The sequence below is a fragment of the Acanthochromis polyacanthus genome, chromosome 11 (genome assembly GCF_021347895.1).
Source record: "Acanthochromis polyacanthus isolate Apoly-LR-REF ecotype Palm Island chromosome 11, KAUST_Apoly_ChrSc, whole genome shotgun sequence".
In the NCBI taxonomy this organism is placed as follows: Eukaryota; Metazoa; Chordata; class Actinopteri; family Pomacentridae; genus Acanthochromis; species Acanthochromis polyacanthus.
The window spans coordinates 5,178,396-5,197,443 of NC_067123.1; the positions used below are offsets into that span (position 1 = coordinate 5,178,396).

Genomic DNA, 19,048 nt, shown 5'->3' on the forward strand with positions numbered 1-19,048 from the left:
TTAATAACTGTATTTATTCTAAATAAAATAATTTATTCTTAATAATTGCATTTATTCTAAATAACTCTATTTATTTTTAATAACTGTTTTTGTTCCTAATATTTATTAATTCTTTATTTTACTCAGTAAGATCAGCTGAGAACTATTTCTCATTTGCAAAGATGACCTGGCAAGAGGCCCAGCGTCTTGCAGGAAGAAAGATACCATATATTTATTCTTGTTAAGTGCTTTTATTCCTAATAACTGTATTTATTCTTAATAACTGTATTTATTCTTATGAAGTGTTTTTATTCCTAATAACTGGATTTATTCCTAATAACTGGATTTATTTTTATGAAGCGTTTTTATTCCTAGTAAGTGTGTTTATTTGTGCAGGTGGAGCTCCGTTCTCTGGACCAGGTTCTGATCCGGCAGCTGATGGAGCTGAACTCTGGGATCCAGGAGCTGAAGATGGAGCTTTCAGAGGAGGATGAGGAGGATGAGGAGGGAAGCTGCTGGGACTCTGAGGACAGCGTCTGCTCTGGGTCCAGACAGGTGAGCTACACCTGCCACCTCCAGGCCAACAGGAAGTTCTGCAGGAGGAGCTCGGTGCCATGAAGATCCACAGAGACAAGATCAGCTGTTCATTTCTTTTCCTGGTCCAGCTGGTTCTGAGACAGACGACGAAAACATCGACTGGCTGCAAGTTTGACTCATGGTGGACTTTGGCATCAAATTTGGAGACTACGATGATTTTTTTAAACAGTTTTATGAAGTTATTGATCCTGTCGGAACCCTGAAGACCTTTTTCAATGATCAGAGATTGAATACGAGGTTTTTGTAGTTGGAAAAGTCAACACTGACATGAATGTAAAATGACATGACAGAAACGTTGCTGCTTTCTTTTATGAAAATTCCCCTTTAATGGACACACAGGACGGTTTCAGTGCTTCTATGACATGAATGATTCCTGTGATGTTTGCGGAGAACGTTTTCACAACGTTGGCTGACGTCACCTTAAAATTCAGACAACGTTTTAAAGTTTCAATTAAAGTTCCTACGAGGTTAAGAATGAGAGAGAACGTTTTAGCTGCAACAGTCAGAGAACGTTTGGAGAATGTTTTCAGGTTTGCAGATGACATTACCTGACTTTAAAAACTTTCTTAGACCAACTTTTAAGTGCTTTACTATCAAGGCCTCAGACGACAAAACGCACTTTAGAAAACGTTCCCACAATGTTGGCCAACGTCGCCTTAAAGTTCAAACAACAATCTAAAGTTCTTATTAAATGTTTAAAGAATGTTTCATGGATATTTGTCAATTTAAATAAAGTTCCTACGCGGTTAAAATGAACTAAGAGAGAATGTTTTAGCTGCAACAAGCAGAGAACGTTTGGGGAACCCTCTCAGGGCTGCAGATGAACATCTATGATTTTAAAAAACGTTCTCAAGCTAAAGTTCATAAAATGTTTCCCAGATGTTATCCAGGCCTCAGACGACAGAATGTTCTCTAATAAAACGTTCCTGTAACATTATAAATTGACAAAGGTGGAACATTCAGCCTGAAGCGTTCTGAGGACGTTGCTGAGGGAACATATTACAGAACGTTCTTCTAGAAAATATTCCCATGATGTTACATGACTGCAGCATTTAGAAAATGTTTTGGAGAACAGTCTGACAACGTTATCACCAAACATTTAGAGAACATCTTCAGTCATCTGACCTGTACTTTATTAGAACTTTACAGAACGTTTAGAACAATAAGTTCCAGCTGTGGAGTAAAATAAATCTGCTTTTTCCTGGAACAGAGAAAAGAAAGAAGGAAAATATTTTAACAGCTGAGTTAAAGTCTTTTTTTTCACTCAAAACACTAAATAATCTGATTGCAAACTTCAGTTTCTTTCAGTTTTTACCACTAAAATGTGACATTTTAAATTAAAACCAGTTATTTCAGACAGAATGCTGTGACTCTGGAAGGACGTCTGTGTGTTCGTACAGGTAGCTTAGCTTAGCCTAGCTTAGCATAAAAACTAAAAACAGTTTAACTTGTTTTTACTGATCAGATTAGATAAACAATCTTAACTTATTACTGAGCTTCAGAGGAACCTTTCTGCTGAACTGTGAACTTGTTTTTTAATGATTTTCAGTAAGTTTTTGTGTGTCAACCGTGAGTCCTGAACTAAATGTTGATCTGGAGTTGTTGTGTTTGTTTTTATTAAAGGAATAAAGTCTGATTCCAAACCGGAAACTTCAACTGCAGCTCAGATACTTTTTATTGTGTAATTATATTGATTACTGATTGATCTTTGCAGCTCCACTGTGTCACATGACATCATCAGACAGAATATTTAACTCAGTAATTAGTTCATTTAATCCAGATTAATTGTGATCTTTGAGTGCTTTTTGTAAATTTGATTTCCTTTCTGTATTTATTAACTCTGAACTCCTCTCATGTTTAAACACAGAGATGCAGTAAAAAAGTCAGACCTGACGCTGCTTCTGTTTCATTATTTTTATTTATATTTTCATCTTTGCATTCATATCGTCTCATTTATTAACCGATCTGAGAAAATAAATCGGTTTCTGCAGCAAAATTCGTCTTCAGTGCAAAAATATCTAAACAACCATCAGAGTCTGTTTTTAGTTGAACCGACAGAAGATATTTATTTATGTACAGAAACATTCATGGTTCCAGCTGCAGTCAGTTCTTCAGAGATTTTTCCAGGTTCCTCCAGAGAAGGTTCGTCCGTCTAAAGGTTCCTCTTGCTTTTCCTCCAGAGAGTGTTCCTCCATGTGAAACTTCCTCCTGCTGGTCCCCGAGAGAAGGTTACGCCCTCCGAAGCTTCCTCCAGAGAAGGTTCCTCCTCCTTGTCCTTCAGAGAAGGTTCCTCCAAAGAAGCTTCCTCCCTCTGAAGGTTCCTCCTGCTGGTCCATCACTGCTGATCTTCTCCTTCCACCTCCAGACCTCCACAACTTTCCCTCCTCAGCTTCTGGATCTCAGAGTTCAGCCCCAGGAGAGTCTGAGCGAGCTGCAGGTCCTGAGAGCGCATCTCCATCTGGACAGGAGACGTCGAGAGTTTAATTTAATAAATTTAAATTGAGTCAAAGCAGCAAAATCCAACAATCTTAGTTAAATTACAGATAATTAGTATAATCCCTTAAAACAGCAATTAATTTACCATAAAATGTGACCATAAAATCAAATTGTATTGTGTTGTATTGTATGTATTATTTAAAACTTTACAGATACTTGCAGATGTTTTCACAGTTTTAGTTTTTAAATATTCGTGTTCCACCATAATGTACACGTTTTCTGTCATGTTACTGTCAGATATTTACAGATTTGGATTAACATATATATCTTTTCAGTTTTAAAGTATTATTTTTACAGTTTTGTTATAAATAATTGCTTTACAGATTTAGTTTATCAGTTTTATAGTTTTTCCAGTGCAGCACCACCACCAGCAGCAGCAGAATCTCACCAGTTCAGACCTCAACCATGTCAAAGCTCCGTCTATTTTGGCTCTTCGCAGCTCCTCGTTGGCCTGAAGGCTCCTGACGGGTCTGAAGGAACCCTGAGGAACGTCTCTGTTCTCCGCTGAGGTTCTGAAGGCGTCCACCAGTTTGTTCTTGATGTTCTCCAGCAGCAGCGTGGACAGAGAGTCCTCAGAGTGGCTGTTTCTGTCCATGACGAAGGAGAACCTCCTGACCTGGTTTATTCTGGGTGTAAATACTGTCTGGTAAAGTTTGCTCCTGGTTGTAACTCCTGTCTAGTAAAGTTTGTTCCTGTCTGAAAAAGTTGCTCCTGGTTGTAACTCCTGTCTAGTAAAGTTTTTTTCTCTTGTCTGGTAAAGTTTGTTCCTGTAACTCTGTACTGCTGCCACTCCTTCAGCTCCTTTAGCTCCTCTGGTTCTGGTGTTCGACTCCGGTGTTACTATGGAGAATCTCCCTCCTCCCAGTCGGCCCAGTAAGAATGGAGCTCTGGACAAAGACTATTGTTGGTCGTCGGCTCTCCTCCCCCTCCATCTATTCAGCAAAGTTCAGCTGTAAACTGGAATCTCCAGTCGATCAGCAGCACAAAGGACCGACTCCAGTTTGTTCTCTGGAGTTTATGGAGGAAACTGAGCAGCTTTTATTTCTGAACACTGATTTAAAGATTCACACAAACATTCTGTTGATTGTTGACACAATGAAGTTACAAGAACTTAATATTTCTGTTTTTGAAACTCAAATTTCTACATTAGTTGATTTAAAACTGCTGTTATCAGTTTAGATCCTGAGTCACTCAGCTGCAAGAGATTTTTAACCTTAATATAAACCTTAAGTGACACTTTTATACTTATCTCTGACATCTGCAGCCACAGCTGGTAAAACACACCAGAAGGACTCAGTTTAAAGAAAATATAAATATAAAGGTAATGGGAAACATGCTAAAAATGGTATGAATACAGCAACGTTAAGAAAGTGTGAAAATGGCAAAAACAGCAGCAAATATTCAATCAACCAAACATTCCTCAGCCGTTCAGATTCATAAATTTTCTGTCAGATTACTGCAAGTATCTCTAAAACAATTGATTTTGATAAAATAAATGTCAGTACTTTCCGTGAGTGTAGTACTTTTACTATAATACTCCGTAAGTATACTATTTTTACAACAGTACTTCAGTGAGCATAGTATTTTAACTAAAGTACTTCAGTGACAGGAGTGCATTTATTGCAGTACTTCAGTCAGTGCAGTACTTTTACTGCAGTACTTCAATCATCATTGCAATACTTTTACTTGCAGTATGTAGTTCTCTGAGGTTTCTTCAGGTCAGACTCAGCAGGAGGAGGAGTCGCCATCTTGTTTGTTGCTGAAGAGGAAGCTGCAGCAGGAGAACCGGAGGAGGAACCCGGGAGGAGGAGAACACCGGCAGGAGGCCGGTTAGTCTGCCGGTAGGACCGCAGGAGGCCGGTAGGAGGGCTGTAGAAAGCCGGTAGGACCCCGGTAGGACCCAGCAGCTCGGCATTGAGTCTCATATGATCCGTCCTTTAAATCAGATATTTCTGTTTAACTGATGTAGCGGCTAGCGTTAGCTTAGCGTAGCATCATTCACCTGTTAACATTAAGAACATATTAACGGAACTGAAGCTTAAACTGTTAAACGCAGCTAACAGGTACACAGGATTTAACGGACTGTCTTTATTATTAACTAGTAGCTGACTAAATCGTCTTTCCCGAGAGTGCTTATTATTATTTGTTGCAGTCTCATGTGATGTCAGTTAGCTGCAGTGAATCATCTCAACTCATCCAGGTGTAGTTTATTAATCAGATTACTGTAGTAACAGTAACGTGTAGATGAGCAAACGTCACAGAAATAAAACAGAATATATGATTTCATAAGAATAAATTAATGATTTTATACGGGTTTACTGACCAGATTTAATCACTATTCATGTTAACTTTAATTTACTGTGAAATAATGTAATAAAAACTGTTTTTTGTGTCTAACCAGCCCTGCTCTGAGAAGACAACACAGAAATACTTCATACTTCACGTCATCAACACATTCACACCTTTAAATTATCAATATTTAGTACATTAAAAATACTCAGTGTAATAACAATTTTCTACATAAACAAGAATCTGTACAATATTACTGCTATTTGTATGTAATAGTGGTGATATTTACACATAAATACTGTAAATAGCACTGATTTATCTGTTTGTTTGTTTTTTTTACTGATATTCTTCATTTTTGCTGCTGTATCAGTGCAAATAACCTGATGTGGGATCAATAAAGCATTGTTTTATTTTAAAGTAAAAGTTACATTTAAAGTGTAAATGAGCATCAACAAGACTCGGGGAAACAACTAAAATACTTATTTGTTTAATACACTTAAATAAAAGCTGCTACACATAATTCCTGTCTCTGCTCTCGTGAAACTAGACTGTAAAATTGACATTTGTTTTTAAAAGTTGGTCCTGCAGGTCTTGATCCTGTCTGTTTTGCAGTAGTACTGTTTAAATAACTTGATTTGATGAATGAAAAATGTGTGAGAGGCATAAAAAATGTGAATAAAAGGTTGATTCTGGATTCAGGGTTTGTTACTTTATCATCATTTCATTGAATCAGACAGTGTCCATCAGTTAAAGTCCATTATAGTGAATATTTACTAGTTATGATCAGCACTGATGCTAACTTAATGTTCATTTGTGATGCATTTTACTATTTCAGGAGCGAGTAAGTTTAAATCTGCGCTTCAGTGTTCGGAGTTTAAGTCCAGCAGATGATCTGAGCCTGCTGCTGTCAGCTACACAACAATGTCTTCACCTGCCATTGTTCACTTGACCCCACGTGCGGTTCTTCATCCAGAGTGTTGTTTCTCTGCAGGTCCGATTCCTCCTTCATCTCCTGGTGTAGAAGCTCTGAGAAGATGTTTTATGCCCACTTTGTTCTCAGTAAACGAGGGCCGCTGGCTAAGATCTGGTTGGCTGCTCACTGGGACAAGAAGCTCACCAAGGCTCATGTGTTCGAATGTAACCTGGAGAGCAGCGTGGAGAGCATCATCTCACCAAAGGTACCTGTCTGATAGCACCTGAAGTTAGCATCATCTCACCAAAGGTACCTGTCTGTTAGCACCTGAGGTTAGCATCATTTCATCAAAGGTACCTGTCTGTTAGCACCTGAGGTTAGCATCATCTCACCAAAGATACCTGCTTGATAGCACCTGATGTTAGCATCATCTTACCTGAGGTACCTGTCTGTTAGCACCTTAGGTTAGCATCATCTCATCAAAGGTACCTGTCTGTTAGCACCCGAGGTTAGCATCATCTCACCTGAAGTTAGTATCATCTCACCAAAGGTACCTGTCTGTTAGCACCTGAGGTTAGCATCATCTCACCAAAGATACCTGTTTGATAGCACCTGATGTTAGCATCATCTTACCTGAGGTACCTGTCTGTTAGCACCTTAGGTTAGCATCATCTCATCAAAGGTACCTGTCTGTTAGCACCCGAGGTTAGCATCATCTCACCTGAGGTTAGCATCATCTCACCAAAGGTACCTGTCTGTTAGCACCTGATGTTAGCATCATCTTACCTGAGGTACCTGTCTGTTAGCACCTGAGGTTAGCATCATCTCACCAAAGATACCTGTTTGATAGCACCTGATGTTAGCATCATCTTACCTGAGGTACCTGTCTGTTAGCACCTTAGGTTAGCATCATCTCATCAAAGGTACCTGTCTGTTAGCACCCGAGGTTAGCATCATCTCACCTGAGGTTAGCATCATCTCACCAAAGGTACCTGTCTGTTAGCACCTGATGTTAGCATCATCTTACCTGAGGTACCTGTCTGTTAGCACCTGAGGTTAGCATCATCTCACCAAAGATACCTGTTTGATAGCACCTGATGTTAGCATCATCTTACCTGAGGTACCTGTCTGTTAGCACCTTAGGTTAGCATCATCTCATCAAAGGTACCTGTCTGTTAGCACCCGAGGTTAGCATCATCTCACCTGAGGTTAGCATCATCTCACCTGAAGTTAGCATCATCTCACCAAAGGTACCTGTCTGTTAGCACCTGAGGTTAGCATCATCTCACTTGAGGTACCTGTCTGTAGGACCTGAGATCAGCATCATCTACTCTAACGTACCTGTTTGATATCATCTGAAGTTAGCATCATCTCACCTGAGGTATCTGTCTGATAGCACCTGAGGTTAGCATCATCCCAGCTCAGGTTTTATTGACAGTAAATCTTTTTTCTTTTTTGAACTTTTGATCGTTATTCCAGGTGAAGATGGCGTTGCGGACGTCAGGCCACCTGCTGCTGGGCGTGGTGAGGATCTACCACAGAAAGGCCAAATACCTGCTGGCGGACTGCAATGAAGCCTTCATCAAGATCAAGATGGCCTTCAGACCAGGTCAGAAAATCAGGATTAAATCACATCTTGTGTAAAAGAACTCCTTGTTTTCAGTCAGATAGTAAAGTGTGATTCATCCATTAAGAGTCTTTGTTTTTAGAGCAGGGAATGTATTTAATTAGAGCCAAAAGATGATAATTACCCGACAACAGAACTCGTTTCTGAGTTACAAATTTACAGTTTTACGCGGTGATTTCTCCCTGATCATCTCTGTGTCTTAGCGCCACATGCTAACTTTACTCTGTAAAACCGTTCTCCTCAGGTGTGGTGGATCTTCCAGAGGAGAACAGAGAAGCTGCCTATAACGCCATCACACTTCCTGAGGAGTTCCACGACTTCGACCAACCGCTGCCGGACTTGGAGTGAGTTCTGTTGTCCACGTTTCTCGGAGAACCAAAGTGTCCTACAAAACCACCTGCTCAGACACCAGAGAACCTTTATTTTTTAGGTTATTTAGTGCCTTTTTTAGACAGCACACTGCAGATGAGTACAGGAAGATTTGAACGATGTGCACCAGCGGTTCTGCTAACAGGGACTTCACATTTGGCATCTTATCTTATCCTACCTTGTCTTATTTTATCTTATCTTAACTCATCTTATCTTGTCTTATCTTACCTTATCTTAGTTTATCTTATCTTTTCTCATCTTATTTTATCTCATCTCATCTTACCTCATCTTATCTTGTCTCACCTTTTCTTACCTTATGTTACCTTGTCTTATTTTATGTTATATTACTTCATCTTATCCTATTTTGTCTCATCTTATCTTATTCTATCTTACCTCTTGTCATCTCATCTCATCTCAGACTACAAGGGCAAATCACACCCCATAATACAGATTTAAATACTGGATATTCTTCTTTTTCAAATTCAGAAAATTCAGGTTATTTTTTGCAAATTTCTGCATTTAATGAGACTTTGACCATGCATGTTTTCTTTTCTCAGTCATGAAGAACAACTCATACCTGTTCTCTAGGTACATGTGCATATAATCCTATGTTTGTGTTCTGGTAGATGCAGGTGATCACTAAAGAATGCTGAAAGAGATTAATTAACAGCACTACACCACAAAATATCTGCTATAACTTGTTATAAAAACCTTCAAAGTGTCCATAATGTTTTCTGCTTCTTGGAAAATAGATCACAGTTAAAGACAGTTTAGATGAGATGTGTTTTGGTCATTTTACAGTGACATTGACGTTGCTCAGCAGTTCAACCTGAACCAGAGCAGAGTGGAGGAGATCACCATGAGGGAGGAGGTGGGAAACCTCAACCTGCTGCAGGACAACGACTTCGGTCAGCGTCAAGCTTTTAGTCTTCTTTAATCAGGGTTTTATTCTCTGTTCAGTAGTTTCATGCTTCAGAATTCCTTGTTCTGTCGTCAGCTGACTTTGGGATGGACGATCGGGAGATGATGCGGGAGGAGAGTGCGTTCGAGGTGGACATCATGGGGGCGTCGGCCTCCAACCTGCTGCTGGAGGCGGAGGGCGGAGCCAATCAGATGACGGACAAGTCCAACCACCTGGAGTACGACGACCAATACAAGGACGACTTCGGAGACAATCCCATGGAGAGCAGCGAGGGAGGCATGCTGGGTGAGGAGGGGGAGGCATGCTGGGTGAGGAGGGGGAGGCATGCTGGGTGAGGAGGGGGAGGCATGCTGGGTGAGGAGGGGGAGGCATGCTGGGTGAGGAGGGGAGGCATGCTGGGTGAGGAGAAGGAAGCAGGGTGGGTGAGGATTGTAATCTTTGTTAGAAGCCACATTTAAAGTCTGACTGAATCACAGTAAATCAGTTTGTTCTGGATGTTTATCTTAATTTTTTTGTCATGGTTGTTTATCTTCAGTTTATTCTGGTTGTTTATATTCAGTTTGTCCTGGTTGTTCATCTTAGGGCTGCAGCTAACGAAGCCTCGAGTAATCGTCCGAGCACGATACGTCATCAAAAGCGGAAGTGAGCGCGCAATGCAACAGAAATCAGCGTCTGACCGGAGCGCGTAACACGGACGGACATCGACGCTGCATCGTGCATGTATTATGTATGCACGATGCAGCGCGGACATCTATGATCTATCGTAAACACGGATGTCAGCGTTTATTATACAGCTGTATCTAAACGCGGACGTCCGCGCTGCATCGTGCATACATAATACATGCATGATGCAGCGCCGATGTCTGTCTGTGTTCTGCGCTCCGGTCAGACGCTGATTTCTGTGGCATTGCTCACTCACTTCCGCTTTTGATGACGTATCGTGCTCGGACGATTACTCGAGGCTTTGTTAGCTGCAGCCCTAATCCATCTTCAATTTATTCTGATTGTATATCTTTAGTTTGTTCCTCGTCTCTGATTAGTTTGAATCTTATTTCTGTTAAATGTTTTTTAATCTCCTGTCTGACGATCTTCCACAGGAGCACTGAGAACGTTTCTTGTCTGATCTAAATCTTTATTTCTAGTGGACAAACTTCTGAGTAACGAGGACGGTGGCGGGATCTTTGATGACCCTCCGGCTGTCGCTGAGAGCGTGATGATGCCTCAGGACCACGAAGACGACGACTTTGACGCTTTATCAGGTCAGTTGGTCCGTTGGTGCTGGTCCGGTTACCATAGAGACGTAGAGCTGAGGATCAGTCCAGCTTCTGAAGATGTCATCTAACTCCGTCTCATGTTGGTATCAGCCGGAGCTCCAGACAGTCCAGACTCCGGCCCAACAGAACCTCTACCAGCCATGACGGACCAGACTGAACAAACCGCTCTGGTCCACAACGAGGAGGAAACTTTCGCTCTGGAGCCCATCGACATCACAGGTAAGAACTTTTTCAGATTTACTTCACGACTCAGAGGAGAAACTTTCAGCGTCTCAATCACAGAATCTAAATCGAGCATTTGACAGGGTTAATTTCTGCTCTTTATCTGTGTCCTGATCAGTGAAGGAGACGAAGGCGAAGCGTAAGAGGAAGCTGATCGTGGACAGCGTGAAGGAGCTGGACAGTAAAACCATCAGAGCTCAGCTGTCGGACTACTCTGACATCGTCACCACGCTGGATCTGGCTCCGCCCACCAAGAAACTCATGATGTGGAAGGAAACCGGAGGAGTCGAGAAGCTCTTCTCACTTCCTGCCCAGCCTCTGTGGAACTCCAGGCTGCTCAAGGTACCTGATCACTGAGGTACAGCAGACCATTCTACACTAGAGAATTACAGGATGATAGAGAGGTACAGCAGACCATTCCACACTAAAGAATTACAGGATGATAGAGAGGTACAGCAGACCATTCTACACTAGAGAATTACAGGATGATAGAGAGGTACAGCAGACCATTCCACACTAGAGAATTACAGGATGATAGAGAGGTACAGCAGACCATTCCACACTAGAGAATTACAGGATGATAGAGAGGTACAGCAGACCATTCCACACTAGAGAATTACTGAATGGTAGTTGGGTACAGCAGACTTTTCTACACTGCAGTTTCTTCTCACCGTGCTTTTTAATCTTCTCTCCAGATGTTCACCAGATGTCTGACTCCTCTGGTACCAGATGAGCTGAGGAAGAGGAGGAAAGGTGGAGAAGCCGACAGTCTGGATGAGTTCCTGAAGGATCTGGAGAACCCAGAGGTTCCACGAGAGGAAACCACAGGACACCAGCAGAGAGACATCATAGGTAGGAGAAGGTTTGGTTTAGTAACAGAACCAGTTATTGATCAGGACATCAGGGAGGATGGTTCTGAAAAGTTCTGTAAGTCAGTAACCAACAGAACCATCGATTAGTAACAGATTAATGAATAACAGGAGACATTTGTCCTGTACTGATAATAATGTCGTGATTTGTCAGTCGGTGATCTGTAATTATTACGTTCTTCTGTTCTTTAGTAGTTCCATTTGGGTTCTTGAGTTTTAGGAGACTGTCAGGCTGCAGAGCTGGTGAGAATTAGAATTTTTCTGTCTGTCTGTGTTCAGATCAGACCATCATGGAGGAGGCTAACGTCCTGCAGACGGCCGCTGTAGAAGGCAGCAGGACGTCGCTGGATGAAGCCGTGATGCCTCCTCCATCTTCACAGCGAGGACTGAAGCGTAAAGTCCAGGAGACGGAGCCGGCTCTACCTGTGAGGATCCGTCAGGTGTCCATCCTCTGCTCTGTCTCTGTCCTCTGATGCTTCAGTCTGTTCTGTCTGCAGATGGGAGCCGTGGACCAGCAGCAGATCGACTCCTCCGCCGTGGATCTGCCTCCAGAAGAAACCACCAACATCAGCCAGCTGATCGAGTTGGACCTGCTGGCCGACAAGGACAAGAAGAAGAGCGATGAAGACTCCGACGAAGAGGTTAGACTCCTTTCATTAATCGGGTTAACGATTGTTTGTCTGCTGTGTTCATCAGTGTGACTGTGCTGCTGCTTCAGGAGGAGGAGGTCCAAGGAGGAGACCAGGACCAGGAGGAGAGGAGATGGAACAAGAGAACCCAGCAGATGCTTCACGGCCTGCAGGTAAGTTCACACCTGGATGTTCAGAGAGTTGAAGAATGAAAGAACCTGAACCTGTGTTGAAGTAGAACCACTGCATCAGTGTAGAGGTTCTATCGAGGAACAGCAGGTGAGAGACATCACCTGTACTCATAGAACAGAGCTCAGAAATCTTTAGATTCCCTCCATTGCTGTGATTCTGTGAACCTCCACAGAGGGTGATGGCTAAAACCGGAGCTCAGTCCGTCAGTCTGCTGGATCTCTGCAGGAACAACAACCGCAAGCAGGCTGCTGCCAAGTTCTACAGCTTCCTGGTTCTGAAGAAGCAGCAGGCGGTGGAGCTGGTTCAGGAGGAACCGTACAGCGACATCGTAGCGACGCCGGGACCCCGATTCCACATCATCTGAAACATCTGGAACATCTGCTCATCCTATGTTTCAGCAGCTCTGTCTTGTTTATCTCAGTCTGTTGTTAATCTATTTGCCTTTTATTTTGTGTCCTTGTGATTTTTGCACTACTTGAATGTGAAGCAGCTCCATGAACCTTTTCGCTTCTATTTATTCCATTTGATTCCAGCTGCATTTCTACACTGTACCTGTTCTTTAGAGGCTTTGTTGTCCCTGAAATCGTCAGTTACATTTGTGAAAAAATATTTAAAAACATTTATTGGTTTATTTTGATTTCATTAATGACATTCGAGTATTTCTGTATTTTTTTATTTTCAGTCATGTCTTTGTTTTTCAGATATGTTAATATCTTCTACATTATTATTTATTTTTTTTACATTTTGTTATTTGTGAATATTTAATATTTTCAAATATTTTGTAAGAATTAACTACATTTCATTAATAATTTCTCTCACTTTTACATTATTTCATTTTTCACAGTTTAATATTTATTTTATATTTTCAGATATTTTTTAAGAATTAAGGACATTTCATCAATAATTTGACAGATTTTTTAACAATATTTATTTTGTCACATTTTATTGATACTTGTGAATATCTGAACTAGGAACATTTCATAAAGAATTTCTGACTTTTTTTTTTTACACGTTATTTGTCTCACACTGTTAATATTTGGTTCATTTATAGTTTGAACATTTTTGGACATGTTTTTTGACATTTCATTCTCATTTTTGAGATTTAATTCCACTTTATTGAATGTGTTCTTCCTTTTTTGGGACATGCACTTCATGCAGCTTCTTGTGTCATTTAAACAGATAAACAGCATTTATTGATCTTCAGCTGTATCAGCACTTTAATGTTATCACAGATCAGAAACTAAAGAACTAGAGTTAGTGAACACAGTAAAAGTAAAAAAACTGCAGTAAAGTCTGAAAAACTCCAACAAATCATTTATTGTTGCAGCTGCTGTTAGTGAAACAGTAAAATATTGTGATTTTTGAACACAAACTGCATTTAATCTGTAGAAGAGCTTCAGGATGAAAACATGAACGTCTGCATGCTGCCTGAAATGTTCTACTGAGATGCACAAAACACCTGCTTCTGTCTTAAGTCTTCATTTTTGTAACCAGTCATTCAGATTTATTGACTGTTCAGCTTCTACAGTGTTTACGTTGGAATATCGGAGCGTTTTTAATTTAAAAACTGGTTGGAATCGAGGATCAGGTGAAGCATGTTGGAGAAAAAGTTCAGTCCACTCTTCTCTTCTTCTGTAGAAAACACTGAATGCATCACTTTAACACCCAGATAAAAACTGAGTTCAGCTTCTAGTTAAACTAAACCTTCCGTCTGAGTTTGTAGAAAAAAAAAACTCATCTTCTCATGATATTGTCTCTGAATTATTTCTGTCTGCTGCCTGTAAATCCAGAGTTTTTCAAAATAAAAGCAGTGAAAGTGTTTCTGTGCTGATTTATTCCCTGCAGCAGTAAAACGTGTGAAGAGTTCAGATCAGGACGTTGAGTCGGCCGTCTTGTTTTCTGCCTCCGTTCTTCTTCTCTTGTGTCGGCTGCGTTTCTTCTTCTCTCCCTCCTCGCTCTCCTTCAGCGGCGCCGTCGGACCTCCTTTCTTCTTCTTCTTCTTCAGGCAGCTCAGAGGGTTGGGGTTGTTCTGCTTCCTCTTCCTCTTCCTCCCTCTTCTCTCTGCGTCTGTCCGGCTCAGTCCCTGCTGCTCCTTCAGGCTGCTGATGCTCTGCTGCTGGCTCACGCTCACCAGCGCCCCCAGCTGGACGTCCTGCACGCGTTGCAGCGACGCCGGGCTGGCTTTGTCCAGAACTATGGTGTTGAGGACGATGTAGAGCAGCGGGACGCCGGGGATCTTCTTCAGGCCGGAGGTCAGAGTGTGGTCCTGAACGGAGAACAAAAGAGTTAAGAGTGATGTTTAGCGTCACAGCGGCAAAGAGACGGTAAGAAAGGCAAGAAAACATGTCTGTAGGTTGACCCACGTGTCGTCCTATGGGTCAAATTGACCCGTTTTAAAGTCTGAAAAATAGGAAAAATATATTTTTACAGTGAAACTTCTGATCATATATAAATAAAAATTAAGGACTTATTTTCTTCCCAAAGGTTTTACAAGTTTTCTGAAATTTGTTGAATTTTTCTGCTGAATTTTGGACTTTTTTTCAGACAAGGAAACAATATTTTTTGGTGTAAAAGAAGAAATGTTATAAAAATGTTTAAAAACATTCATATAAAATCAACCAAAATCCTGCGAAATTTTTTGTGAATGTTCTTAAAGAAAACAGAAGTTTCACTGATACATGTAATCACTTTAGATATTTAAAGATTTTTTAAAAAAGATTATTACTGATTTTTTTTAAAATATTTACAAAGGGTTTTTTTTAAATATATAAAACTTTAAGGGAAAATTTTAAGGAATTATTGGAATTTTCCTTCTGAAGTTTCTTCAAGAAATGTGGGGAATTTTTTACTATTTTTTTTATTTTTCAGACAAGGAAACAATATTTTTCGGTGCCCATAAATAAAGACAACAGGAGGGTTAAAGAGGTCAGGTATATTCACTATATAAGGGTCATTCCAGAACTGGAGGATATTTTACGTCCCGTCCATCAAATTTCAAATAATCCAAAATACTAAAACATGCATTTGTTGTGTAAATGTTCTTGTCCTGAGTCCAAAACTTAAAAAACTAGGAAAAAGAATGCTTGGAAATTTTTTCAAAAATACTAAACAAGTCTGGAGTCCCCCTAAAATGTCATTTTTCTCTTGTCCCACTCCTCTGATGACCAAATTGAATCTCAAATAAAACAGTTAAAATAAAATTTAAATCTCCTTTTTTTGGTTTTATTTTTTTCTTTGATGTCTCTGGTAATTGTGGGAACATTTTTTAATCAACATAATATTTTAAATAATTATTATGGAACGTGCATCGAACAACATGCACACAACCAAGATCAAAAACCTTTCTAAAATGACTTAAGTGAAGAAAAGTCAAGCTTTCCCTAAACCAAATTTGTCCAAAATGAACCAATTCTTCTCTAAAATGACAAAAATGTTTCTAAAATGACTCCAAATTTGTCCAAAATGGCCCAAAACGGCTACATTTTTGTCACAAATAATCTAAAAAATTGTCCTAAATTACTAAACATCCTTAAATTGACTCAAAATGTGTCGAAAATTGTAAAATGTATCCAAAACCATCAGTTTGTTAAAATGACTCGTGAAAAGAAGTCCAGTTTTCCCTCAACCAAATTTATCCAAAAAGATCCAATTCTTCTCTAAAATGACAAAAACATCTCTAGAATGACTTCAAATTTGTCCAAAATGGTCCAGACTGACTTGATCTTTGTCCTAAATAATCAAAAATTACTAAATTATGAACTAAAATTATGAACTAAAATTACGAAACTCAAAATTTGTCTAAAATTACAAAATATCTCTAAATTAAGTAAAAACGGGTCCAAAATTACTAAAAATGTATCCAAACAATCAAAAAGTTCTCTAAAATGACTCAAGTGAAGAGATGTGATCAAGAAAAAATATATATTAAAAATGATTTTAAGTTTTCCTGAGGAAAAGCTAACATTAGCAACCCTGTGACTGCAAACAACAAATAAAACATGGAATGAAAACGGTGCCACTGAAGTGTAAGCTTTGATAGTTTATTTCCTATTATTTATCAACAAGGAGCAGAAAACTGCAAAAGAGTAGGTTTATTTTTCAAAAATGTTCATGTCCAAATGTCCTTTAATTCTGGAATGACCCGGAAATAACATAAATAAGAAAAACACAAGGATACCAAGAACACAAATTTCAGAATATGTACATGATTACTACTACTAACTGAATTTCCCCGGTGAGCGATCAATAAAGTTTATCTCATCTTATAAATCCCAAACTGAATAAAAGTAAAGTTCTGTCTATTTACCTGCGTGGCGATGAAGTAATGCTGCGGGTTCGTTTCCTGTAACATGGACAGAAAACAGTCGGAGGCAGAAACAGGATCCTTCACATGAGGACACTTTCTGACCTGGAACCTCTGGAGGATGATTTTAGCTCCGTACAGCTGCTTCCCCAGAACCTCCAGCTCCTTCAGAGCACAGCTGACAGGAAACAACAGGAAACATTACACGATGCTCCTCATTTATTCACCTGTACCTCCTTTCTGCTCTGCTTCAAGTCATCCAGATGTGCAGCATCAGGTTCTGCTTTTATACTTCCTCTTAATGCACCAAATACTTTAAACATTTCCTTCGATGAACTATACTTCATATTTGCACATTTCTTATGGTACTGTCTCCATATGTCTGAACACACTGACTGAATTAATAAACCTGCCCTCCTGGGGGTAAATAAACTAAATATGGAGGTATTAAAGTCACATTCAGTCCAGTTTGATCTGCAGTGGACCGGTTAAACCACAGCAGAATAACCACAACTCCTAATGGTTCCTTTGTTTTAGTGCAAAAATGTTCACATTTAAGGAATTTTCTTTTTACTAAACATCATGAACAACCTCAAATTTATGAAGAAAAATAAATTCAGTTTCAACAACATTAAGCCTCAGTTTATCATTTACACATTACAGCTTCCAGATCACAGTTAATTTATAAAGAAACACAACATTTAGTCACATCTGGAACTGAACCTTGTAGGACTTTATGGTCAAAACGACAAAAAAACCCCACTAAAACAAGAAAAAAATATTACAAAAATGAGACACAAGCAACAAAAAGGAGACAAATGACATGAAACAAAACAGAAGGACAAAAAAAATAGGAAAAAAGTTTTAATAAGTGACAAAAAATAGACAAATGACAAAAACGAGACAAAAATTACACAAATGACACAAACAAGAGAAAAAAGACAGGAGCGAGAAACAAAACAATAAAACATTAAAGTTAGACAAATGACACAAAACAAAAAGACAAAAATGTACAAAACGACAAAAAAATGGACACAAACGAGACAAAAAATTGAAAAAAGGAAACACAAAGTGACAAAAAATAGACCAAAAAAAACCCAACAAAAACAAGAAAAAAAATTAAAAATGAGCCAAAATGAGAAAAAAAAAAAGATAAAGGAACAATGAAGAATCCAGTATTTTACTTTCTGATCCAAACAACTTGTCATGGTCTAGAATTTATTTCAAATTTATAGTTTTACTAATTTACAATCTGCAATTATTGTCTTCTCTGGAACTTTTCCACTTTGAGGGCCGGATTGGACCCTCTGGAGGACCACTTTTAGCCCACGTTTGACGCCCCTATATATTCGAGGATACAGGGCAGATAATCCTGCCCTCCTGGGGGGTAACTAGACTCACCTGGTGGTGCACAGCTGAATTTCCCCCATCAGGTATTTAGGAAGCTGCTCTTTAATCTGGATTTTGTTCTTCAGCGCCGCCTGGCAGAAAGTTCCGTCGATGAGGACCTGGAAGGGTTCCCTGAAGTTGAAGTTGTATTTGTAGAAGCTGATGCTTTTCTTGGCCTGTTTCTGCCGCTTGATCTTCATCTTCACCTAGCAGTTAGCCGTTAGTATCTCAATACAAACCGAGTTTAATTGCAAAGAGCTTCAGTTAGCCGTTTGCATCTCAATACAAACCAGGTTAAAATGTAAAGAGCTTTGCTGTTAGCTAATAGCATCTCACTAACCGAGTTAAAGAAACTTAATCGGCTCAATACTGAATCTTTCCCACATTCAACGTGGGAGCTGCTGTATCACAACACGCTGACAGTCCGACCGTTTGAGGAGTCCGTGTGGAAACAAAAGTGATGACACTATATCCGGAAGTTACACCACAGCTTCCTCTTTCTCTTCATAATACTACTACTACTAATAATAACAATAACAGAATAATTTATTTTTATTTTTATGTGTATTACTCGATATGTTTTCACATTTTAATAACATTGTTGTATATATTTCCATTATTTTATTAGTTTTACTTTTTTTTTTTACATTTGAACAATATTTCAAAATTTATTAATATTGTTCTAGACATTTTAAGTTTTTTTTTTAAACATATTTTGGTATCTTTTCGTGTTTTGTTAAAATGTTTGGACAGTATATTGATTTTTTAGAACATATGAACATTTACAGATGTTTTATTTTTATTCTCATGTTTTATGTAAATTTTGGATGTAACATTAAGATTTTATCCATATTTTTACTCATATATTATGTTTGCTTATCTTATATATTTCTCCAATATTAGCTTCTCTTATTGCGGGATAAAATTTAAATACTGCTTCACAAATAAAACTCTAAATGGCCAGCTCCTTCTTATCAT

The 19,048-nt window shown here is 39.3% G+C and overlaps 3 protein-coding genes across 3 annotated transcripts; 1 reads left to right on the forward strand and 2 right to left on the reverse strand.

Moving 5' to 3' along the window:
- Nucleotides 1-2,475: 2,475 nt before the first annotated feature.
- Nucleotides 2,476-3,922, reverse strand: si:ch211-153f2.3 (protein FAM167A). The gene is made up of 2 exons (XM_022217861.2): nucleotides 3,461-3,922; nucleotides 2,476-3,034 (listed from the first exon to the last, which is right to left on the reverse strand). The coding sequence occupies exons 1-2, from the start codon at nucleotides 3,665-3,667 to the stop codon at nucleotides 2,912-2,914; spliced, it is 330 nt and encodes a 109-aa protein (XP_022073553.1). The 5' UTR covers nucleotides 3,668-3,922; the 3' UTR covers nucleotides 2,476-2,911.
- Nucleotides 3,923-4,809: 887 nt separating this feature from the next.
- Nucleotides 4,810-14,197, forward strand: rad21b (RAD21 cohesin complex component b). Its single transcript, XM_022217860.2, has 14 exons — nucleotides 4,810-4,965; nucleotides 6,353-6,539; nucleotides 7,754-7,883; nucleotides 8,146-8,245; nucleotides 9,072-9,178; nucleotides 9,268-9,477; nucleotides 10,335-10,451; nucleotides 10,557-10,685; nucleotides 10,807-11,030; nucleotides 11,384-11,540; nucleotides 11,837-11,982; nucleotides 12,055-12,198; nucleotides 12,276-12,359; nucleotides 12,551-14,197. The coding sequence occupies exons 2-14, from the start codon at nucleotides 6,396-6,398 to the stop codon at nucleotides 12,740-12,742; spliced, it is 1,884 nt and encodes a 627-aa protein (XP_022073552.1). The 5' UTR covers nucleotides 4,810-4,965; nucleotides 6,353-6,395; the 3' UTR covers nucleotides 12,743-14,197.
- On the reverse strand, nucleotides 13,666-18,517 carry utp23 (UTP23 small subunit processome component). Its single transcript, XM_022193121.2, has 3 exons — nucleotides 18,083-18,517; nucleotides 16,685-16,859; nucleotides 13,666-14,644 (listed from the first exon to the last, which is right to left on the reverse strand). The coding sequence occupies exons 1-3, from the start codon at nucleotides 18,268-18,270 to the stop codon at nucleotides 14,249-14,251; spliced, it is 759 nt and encodes a 252-aa protein (XP_022048813.2). The 5' UTR covers nucleotides 18,271-18,517; the 3' UTR covers nucleotides 13,666-14,248.
- Between the last annotated feature and the right edge of the window lie 531 nt (nucleotides 18,518-19,048).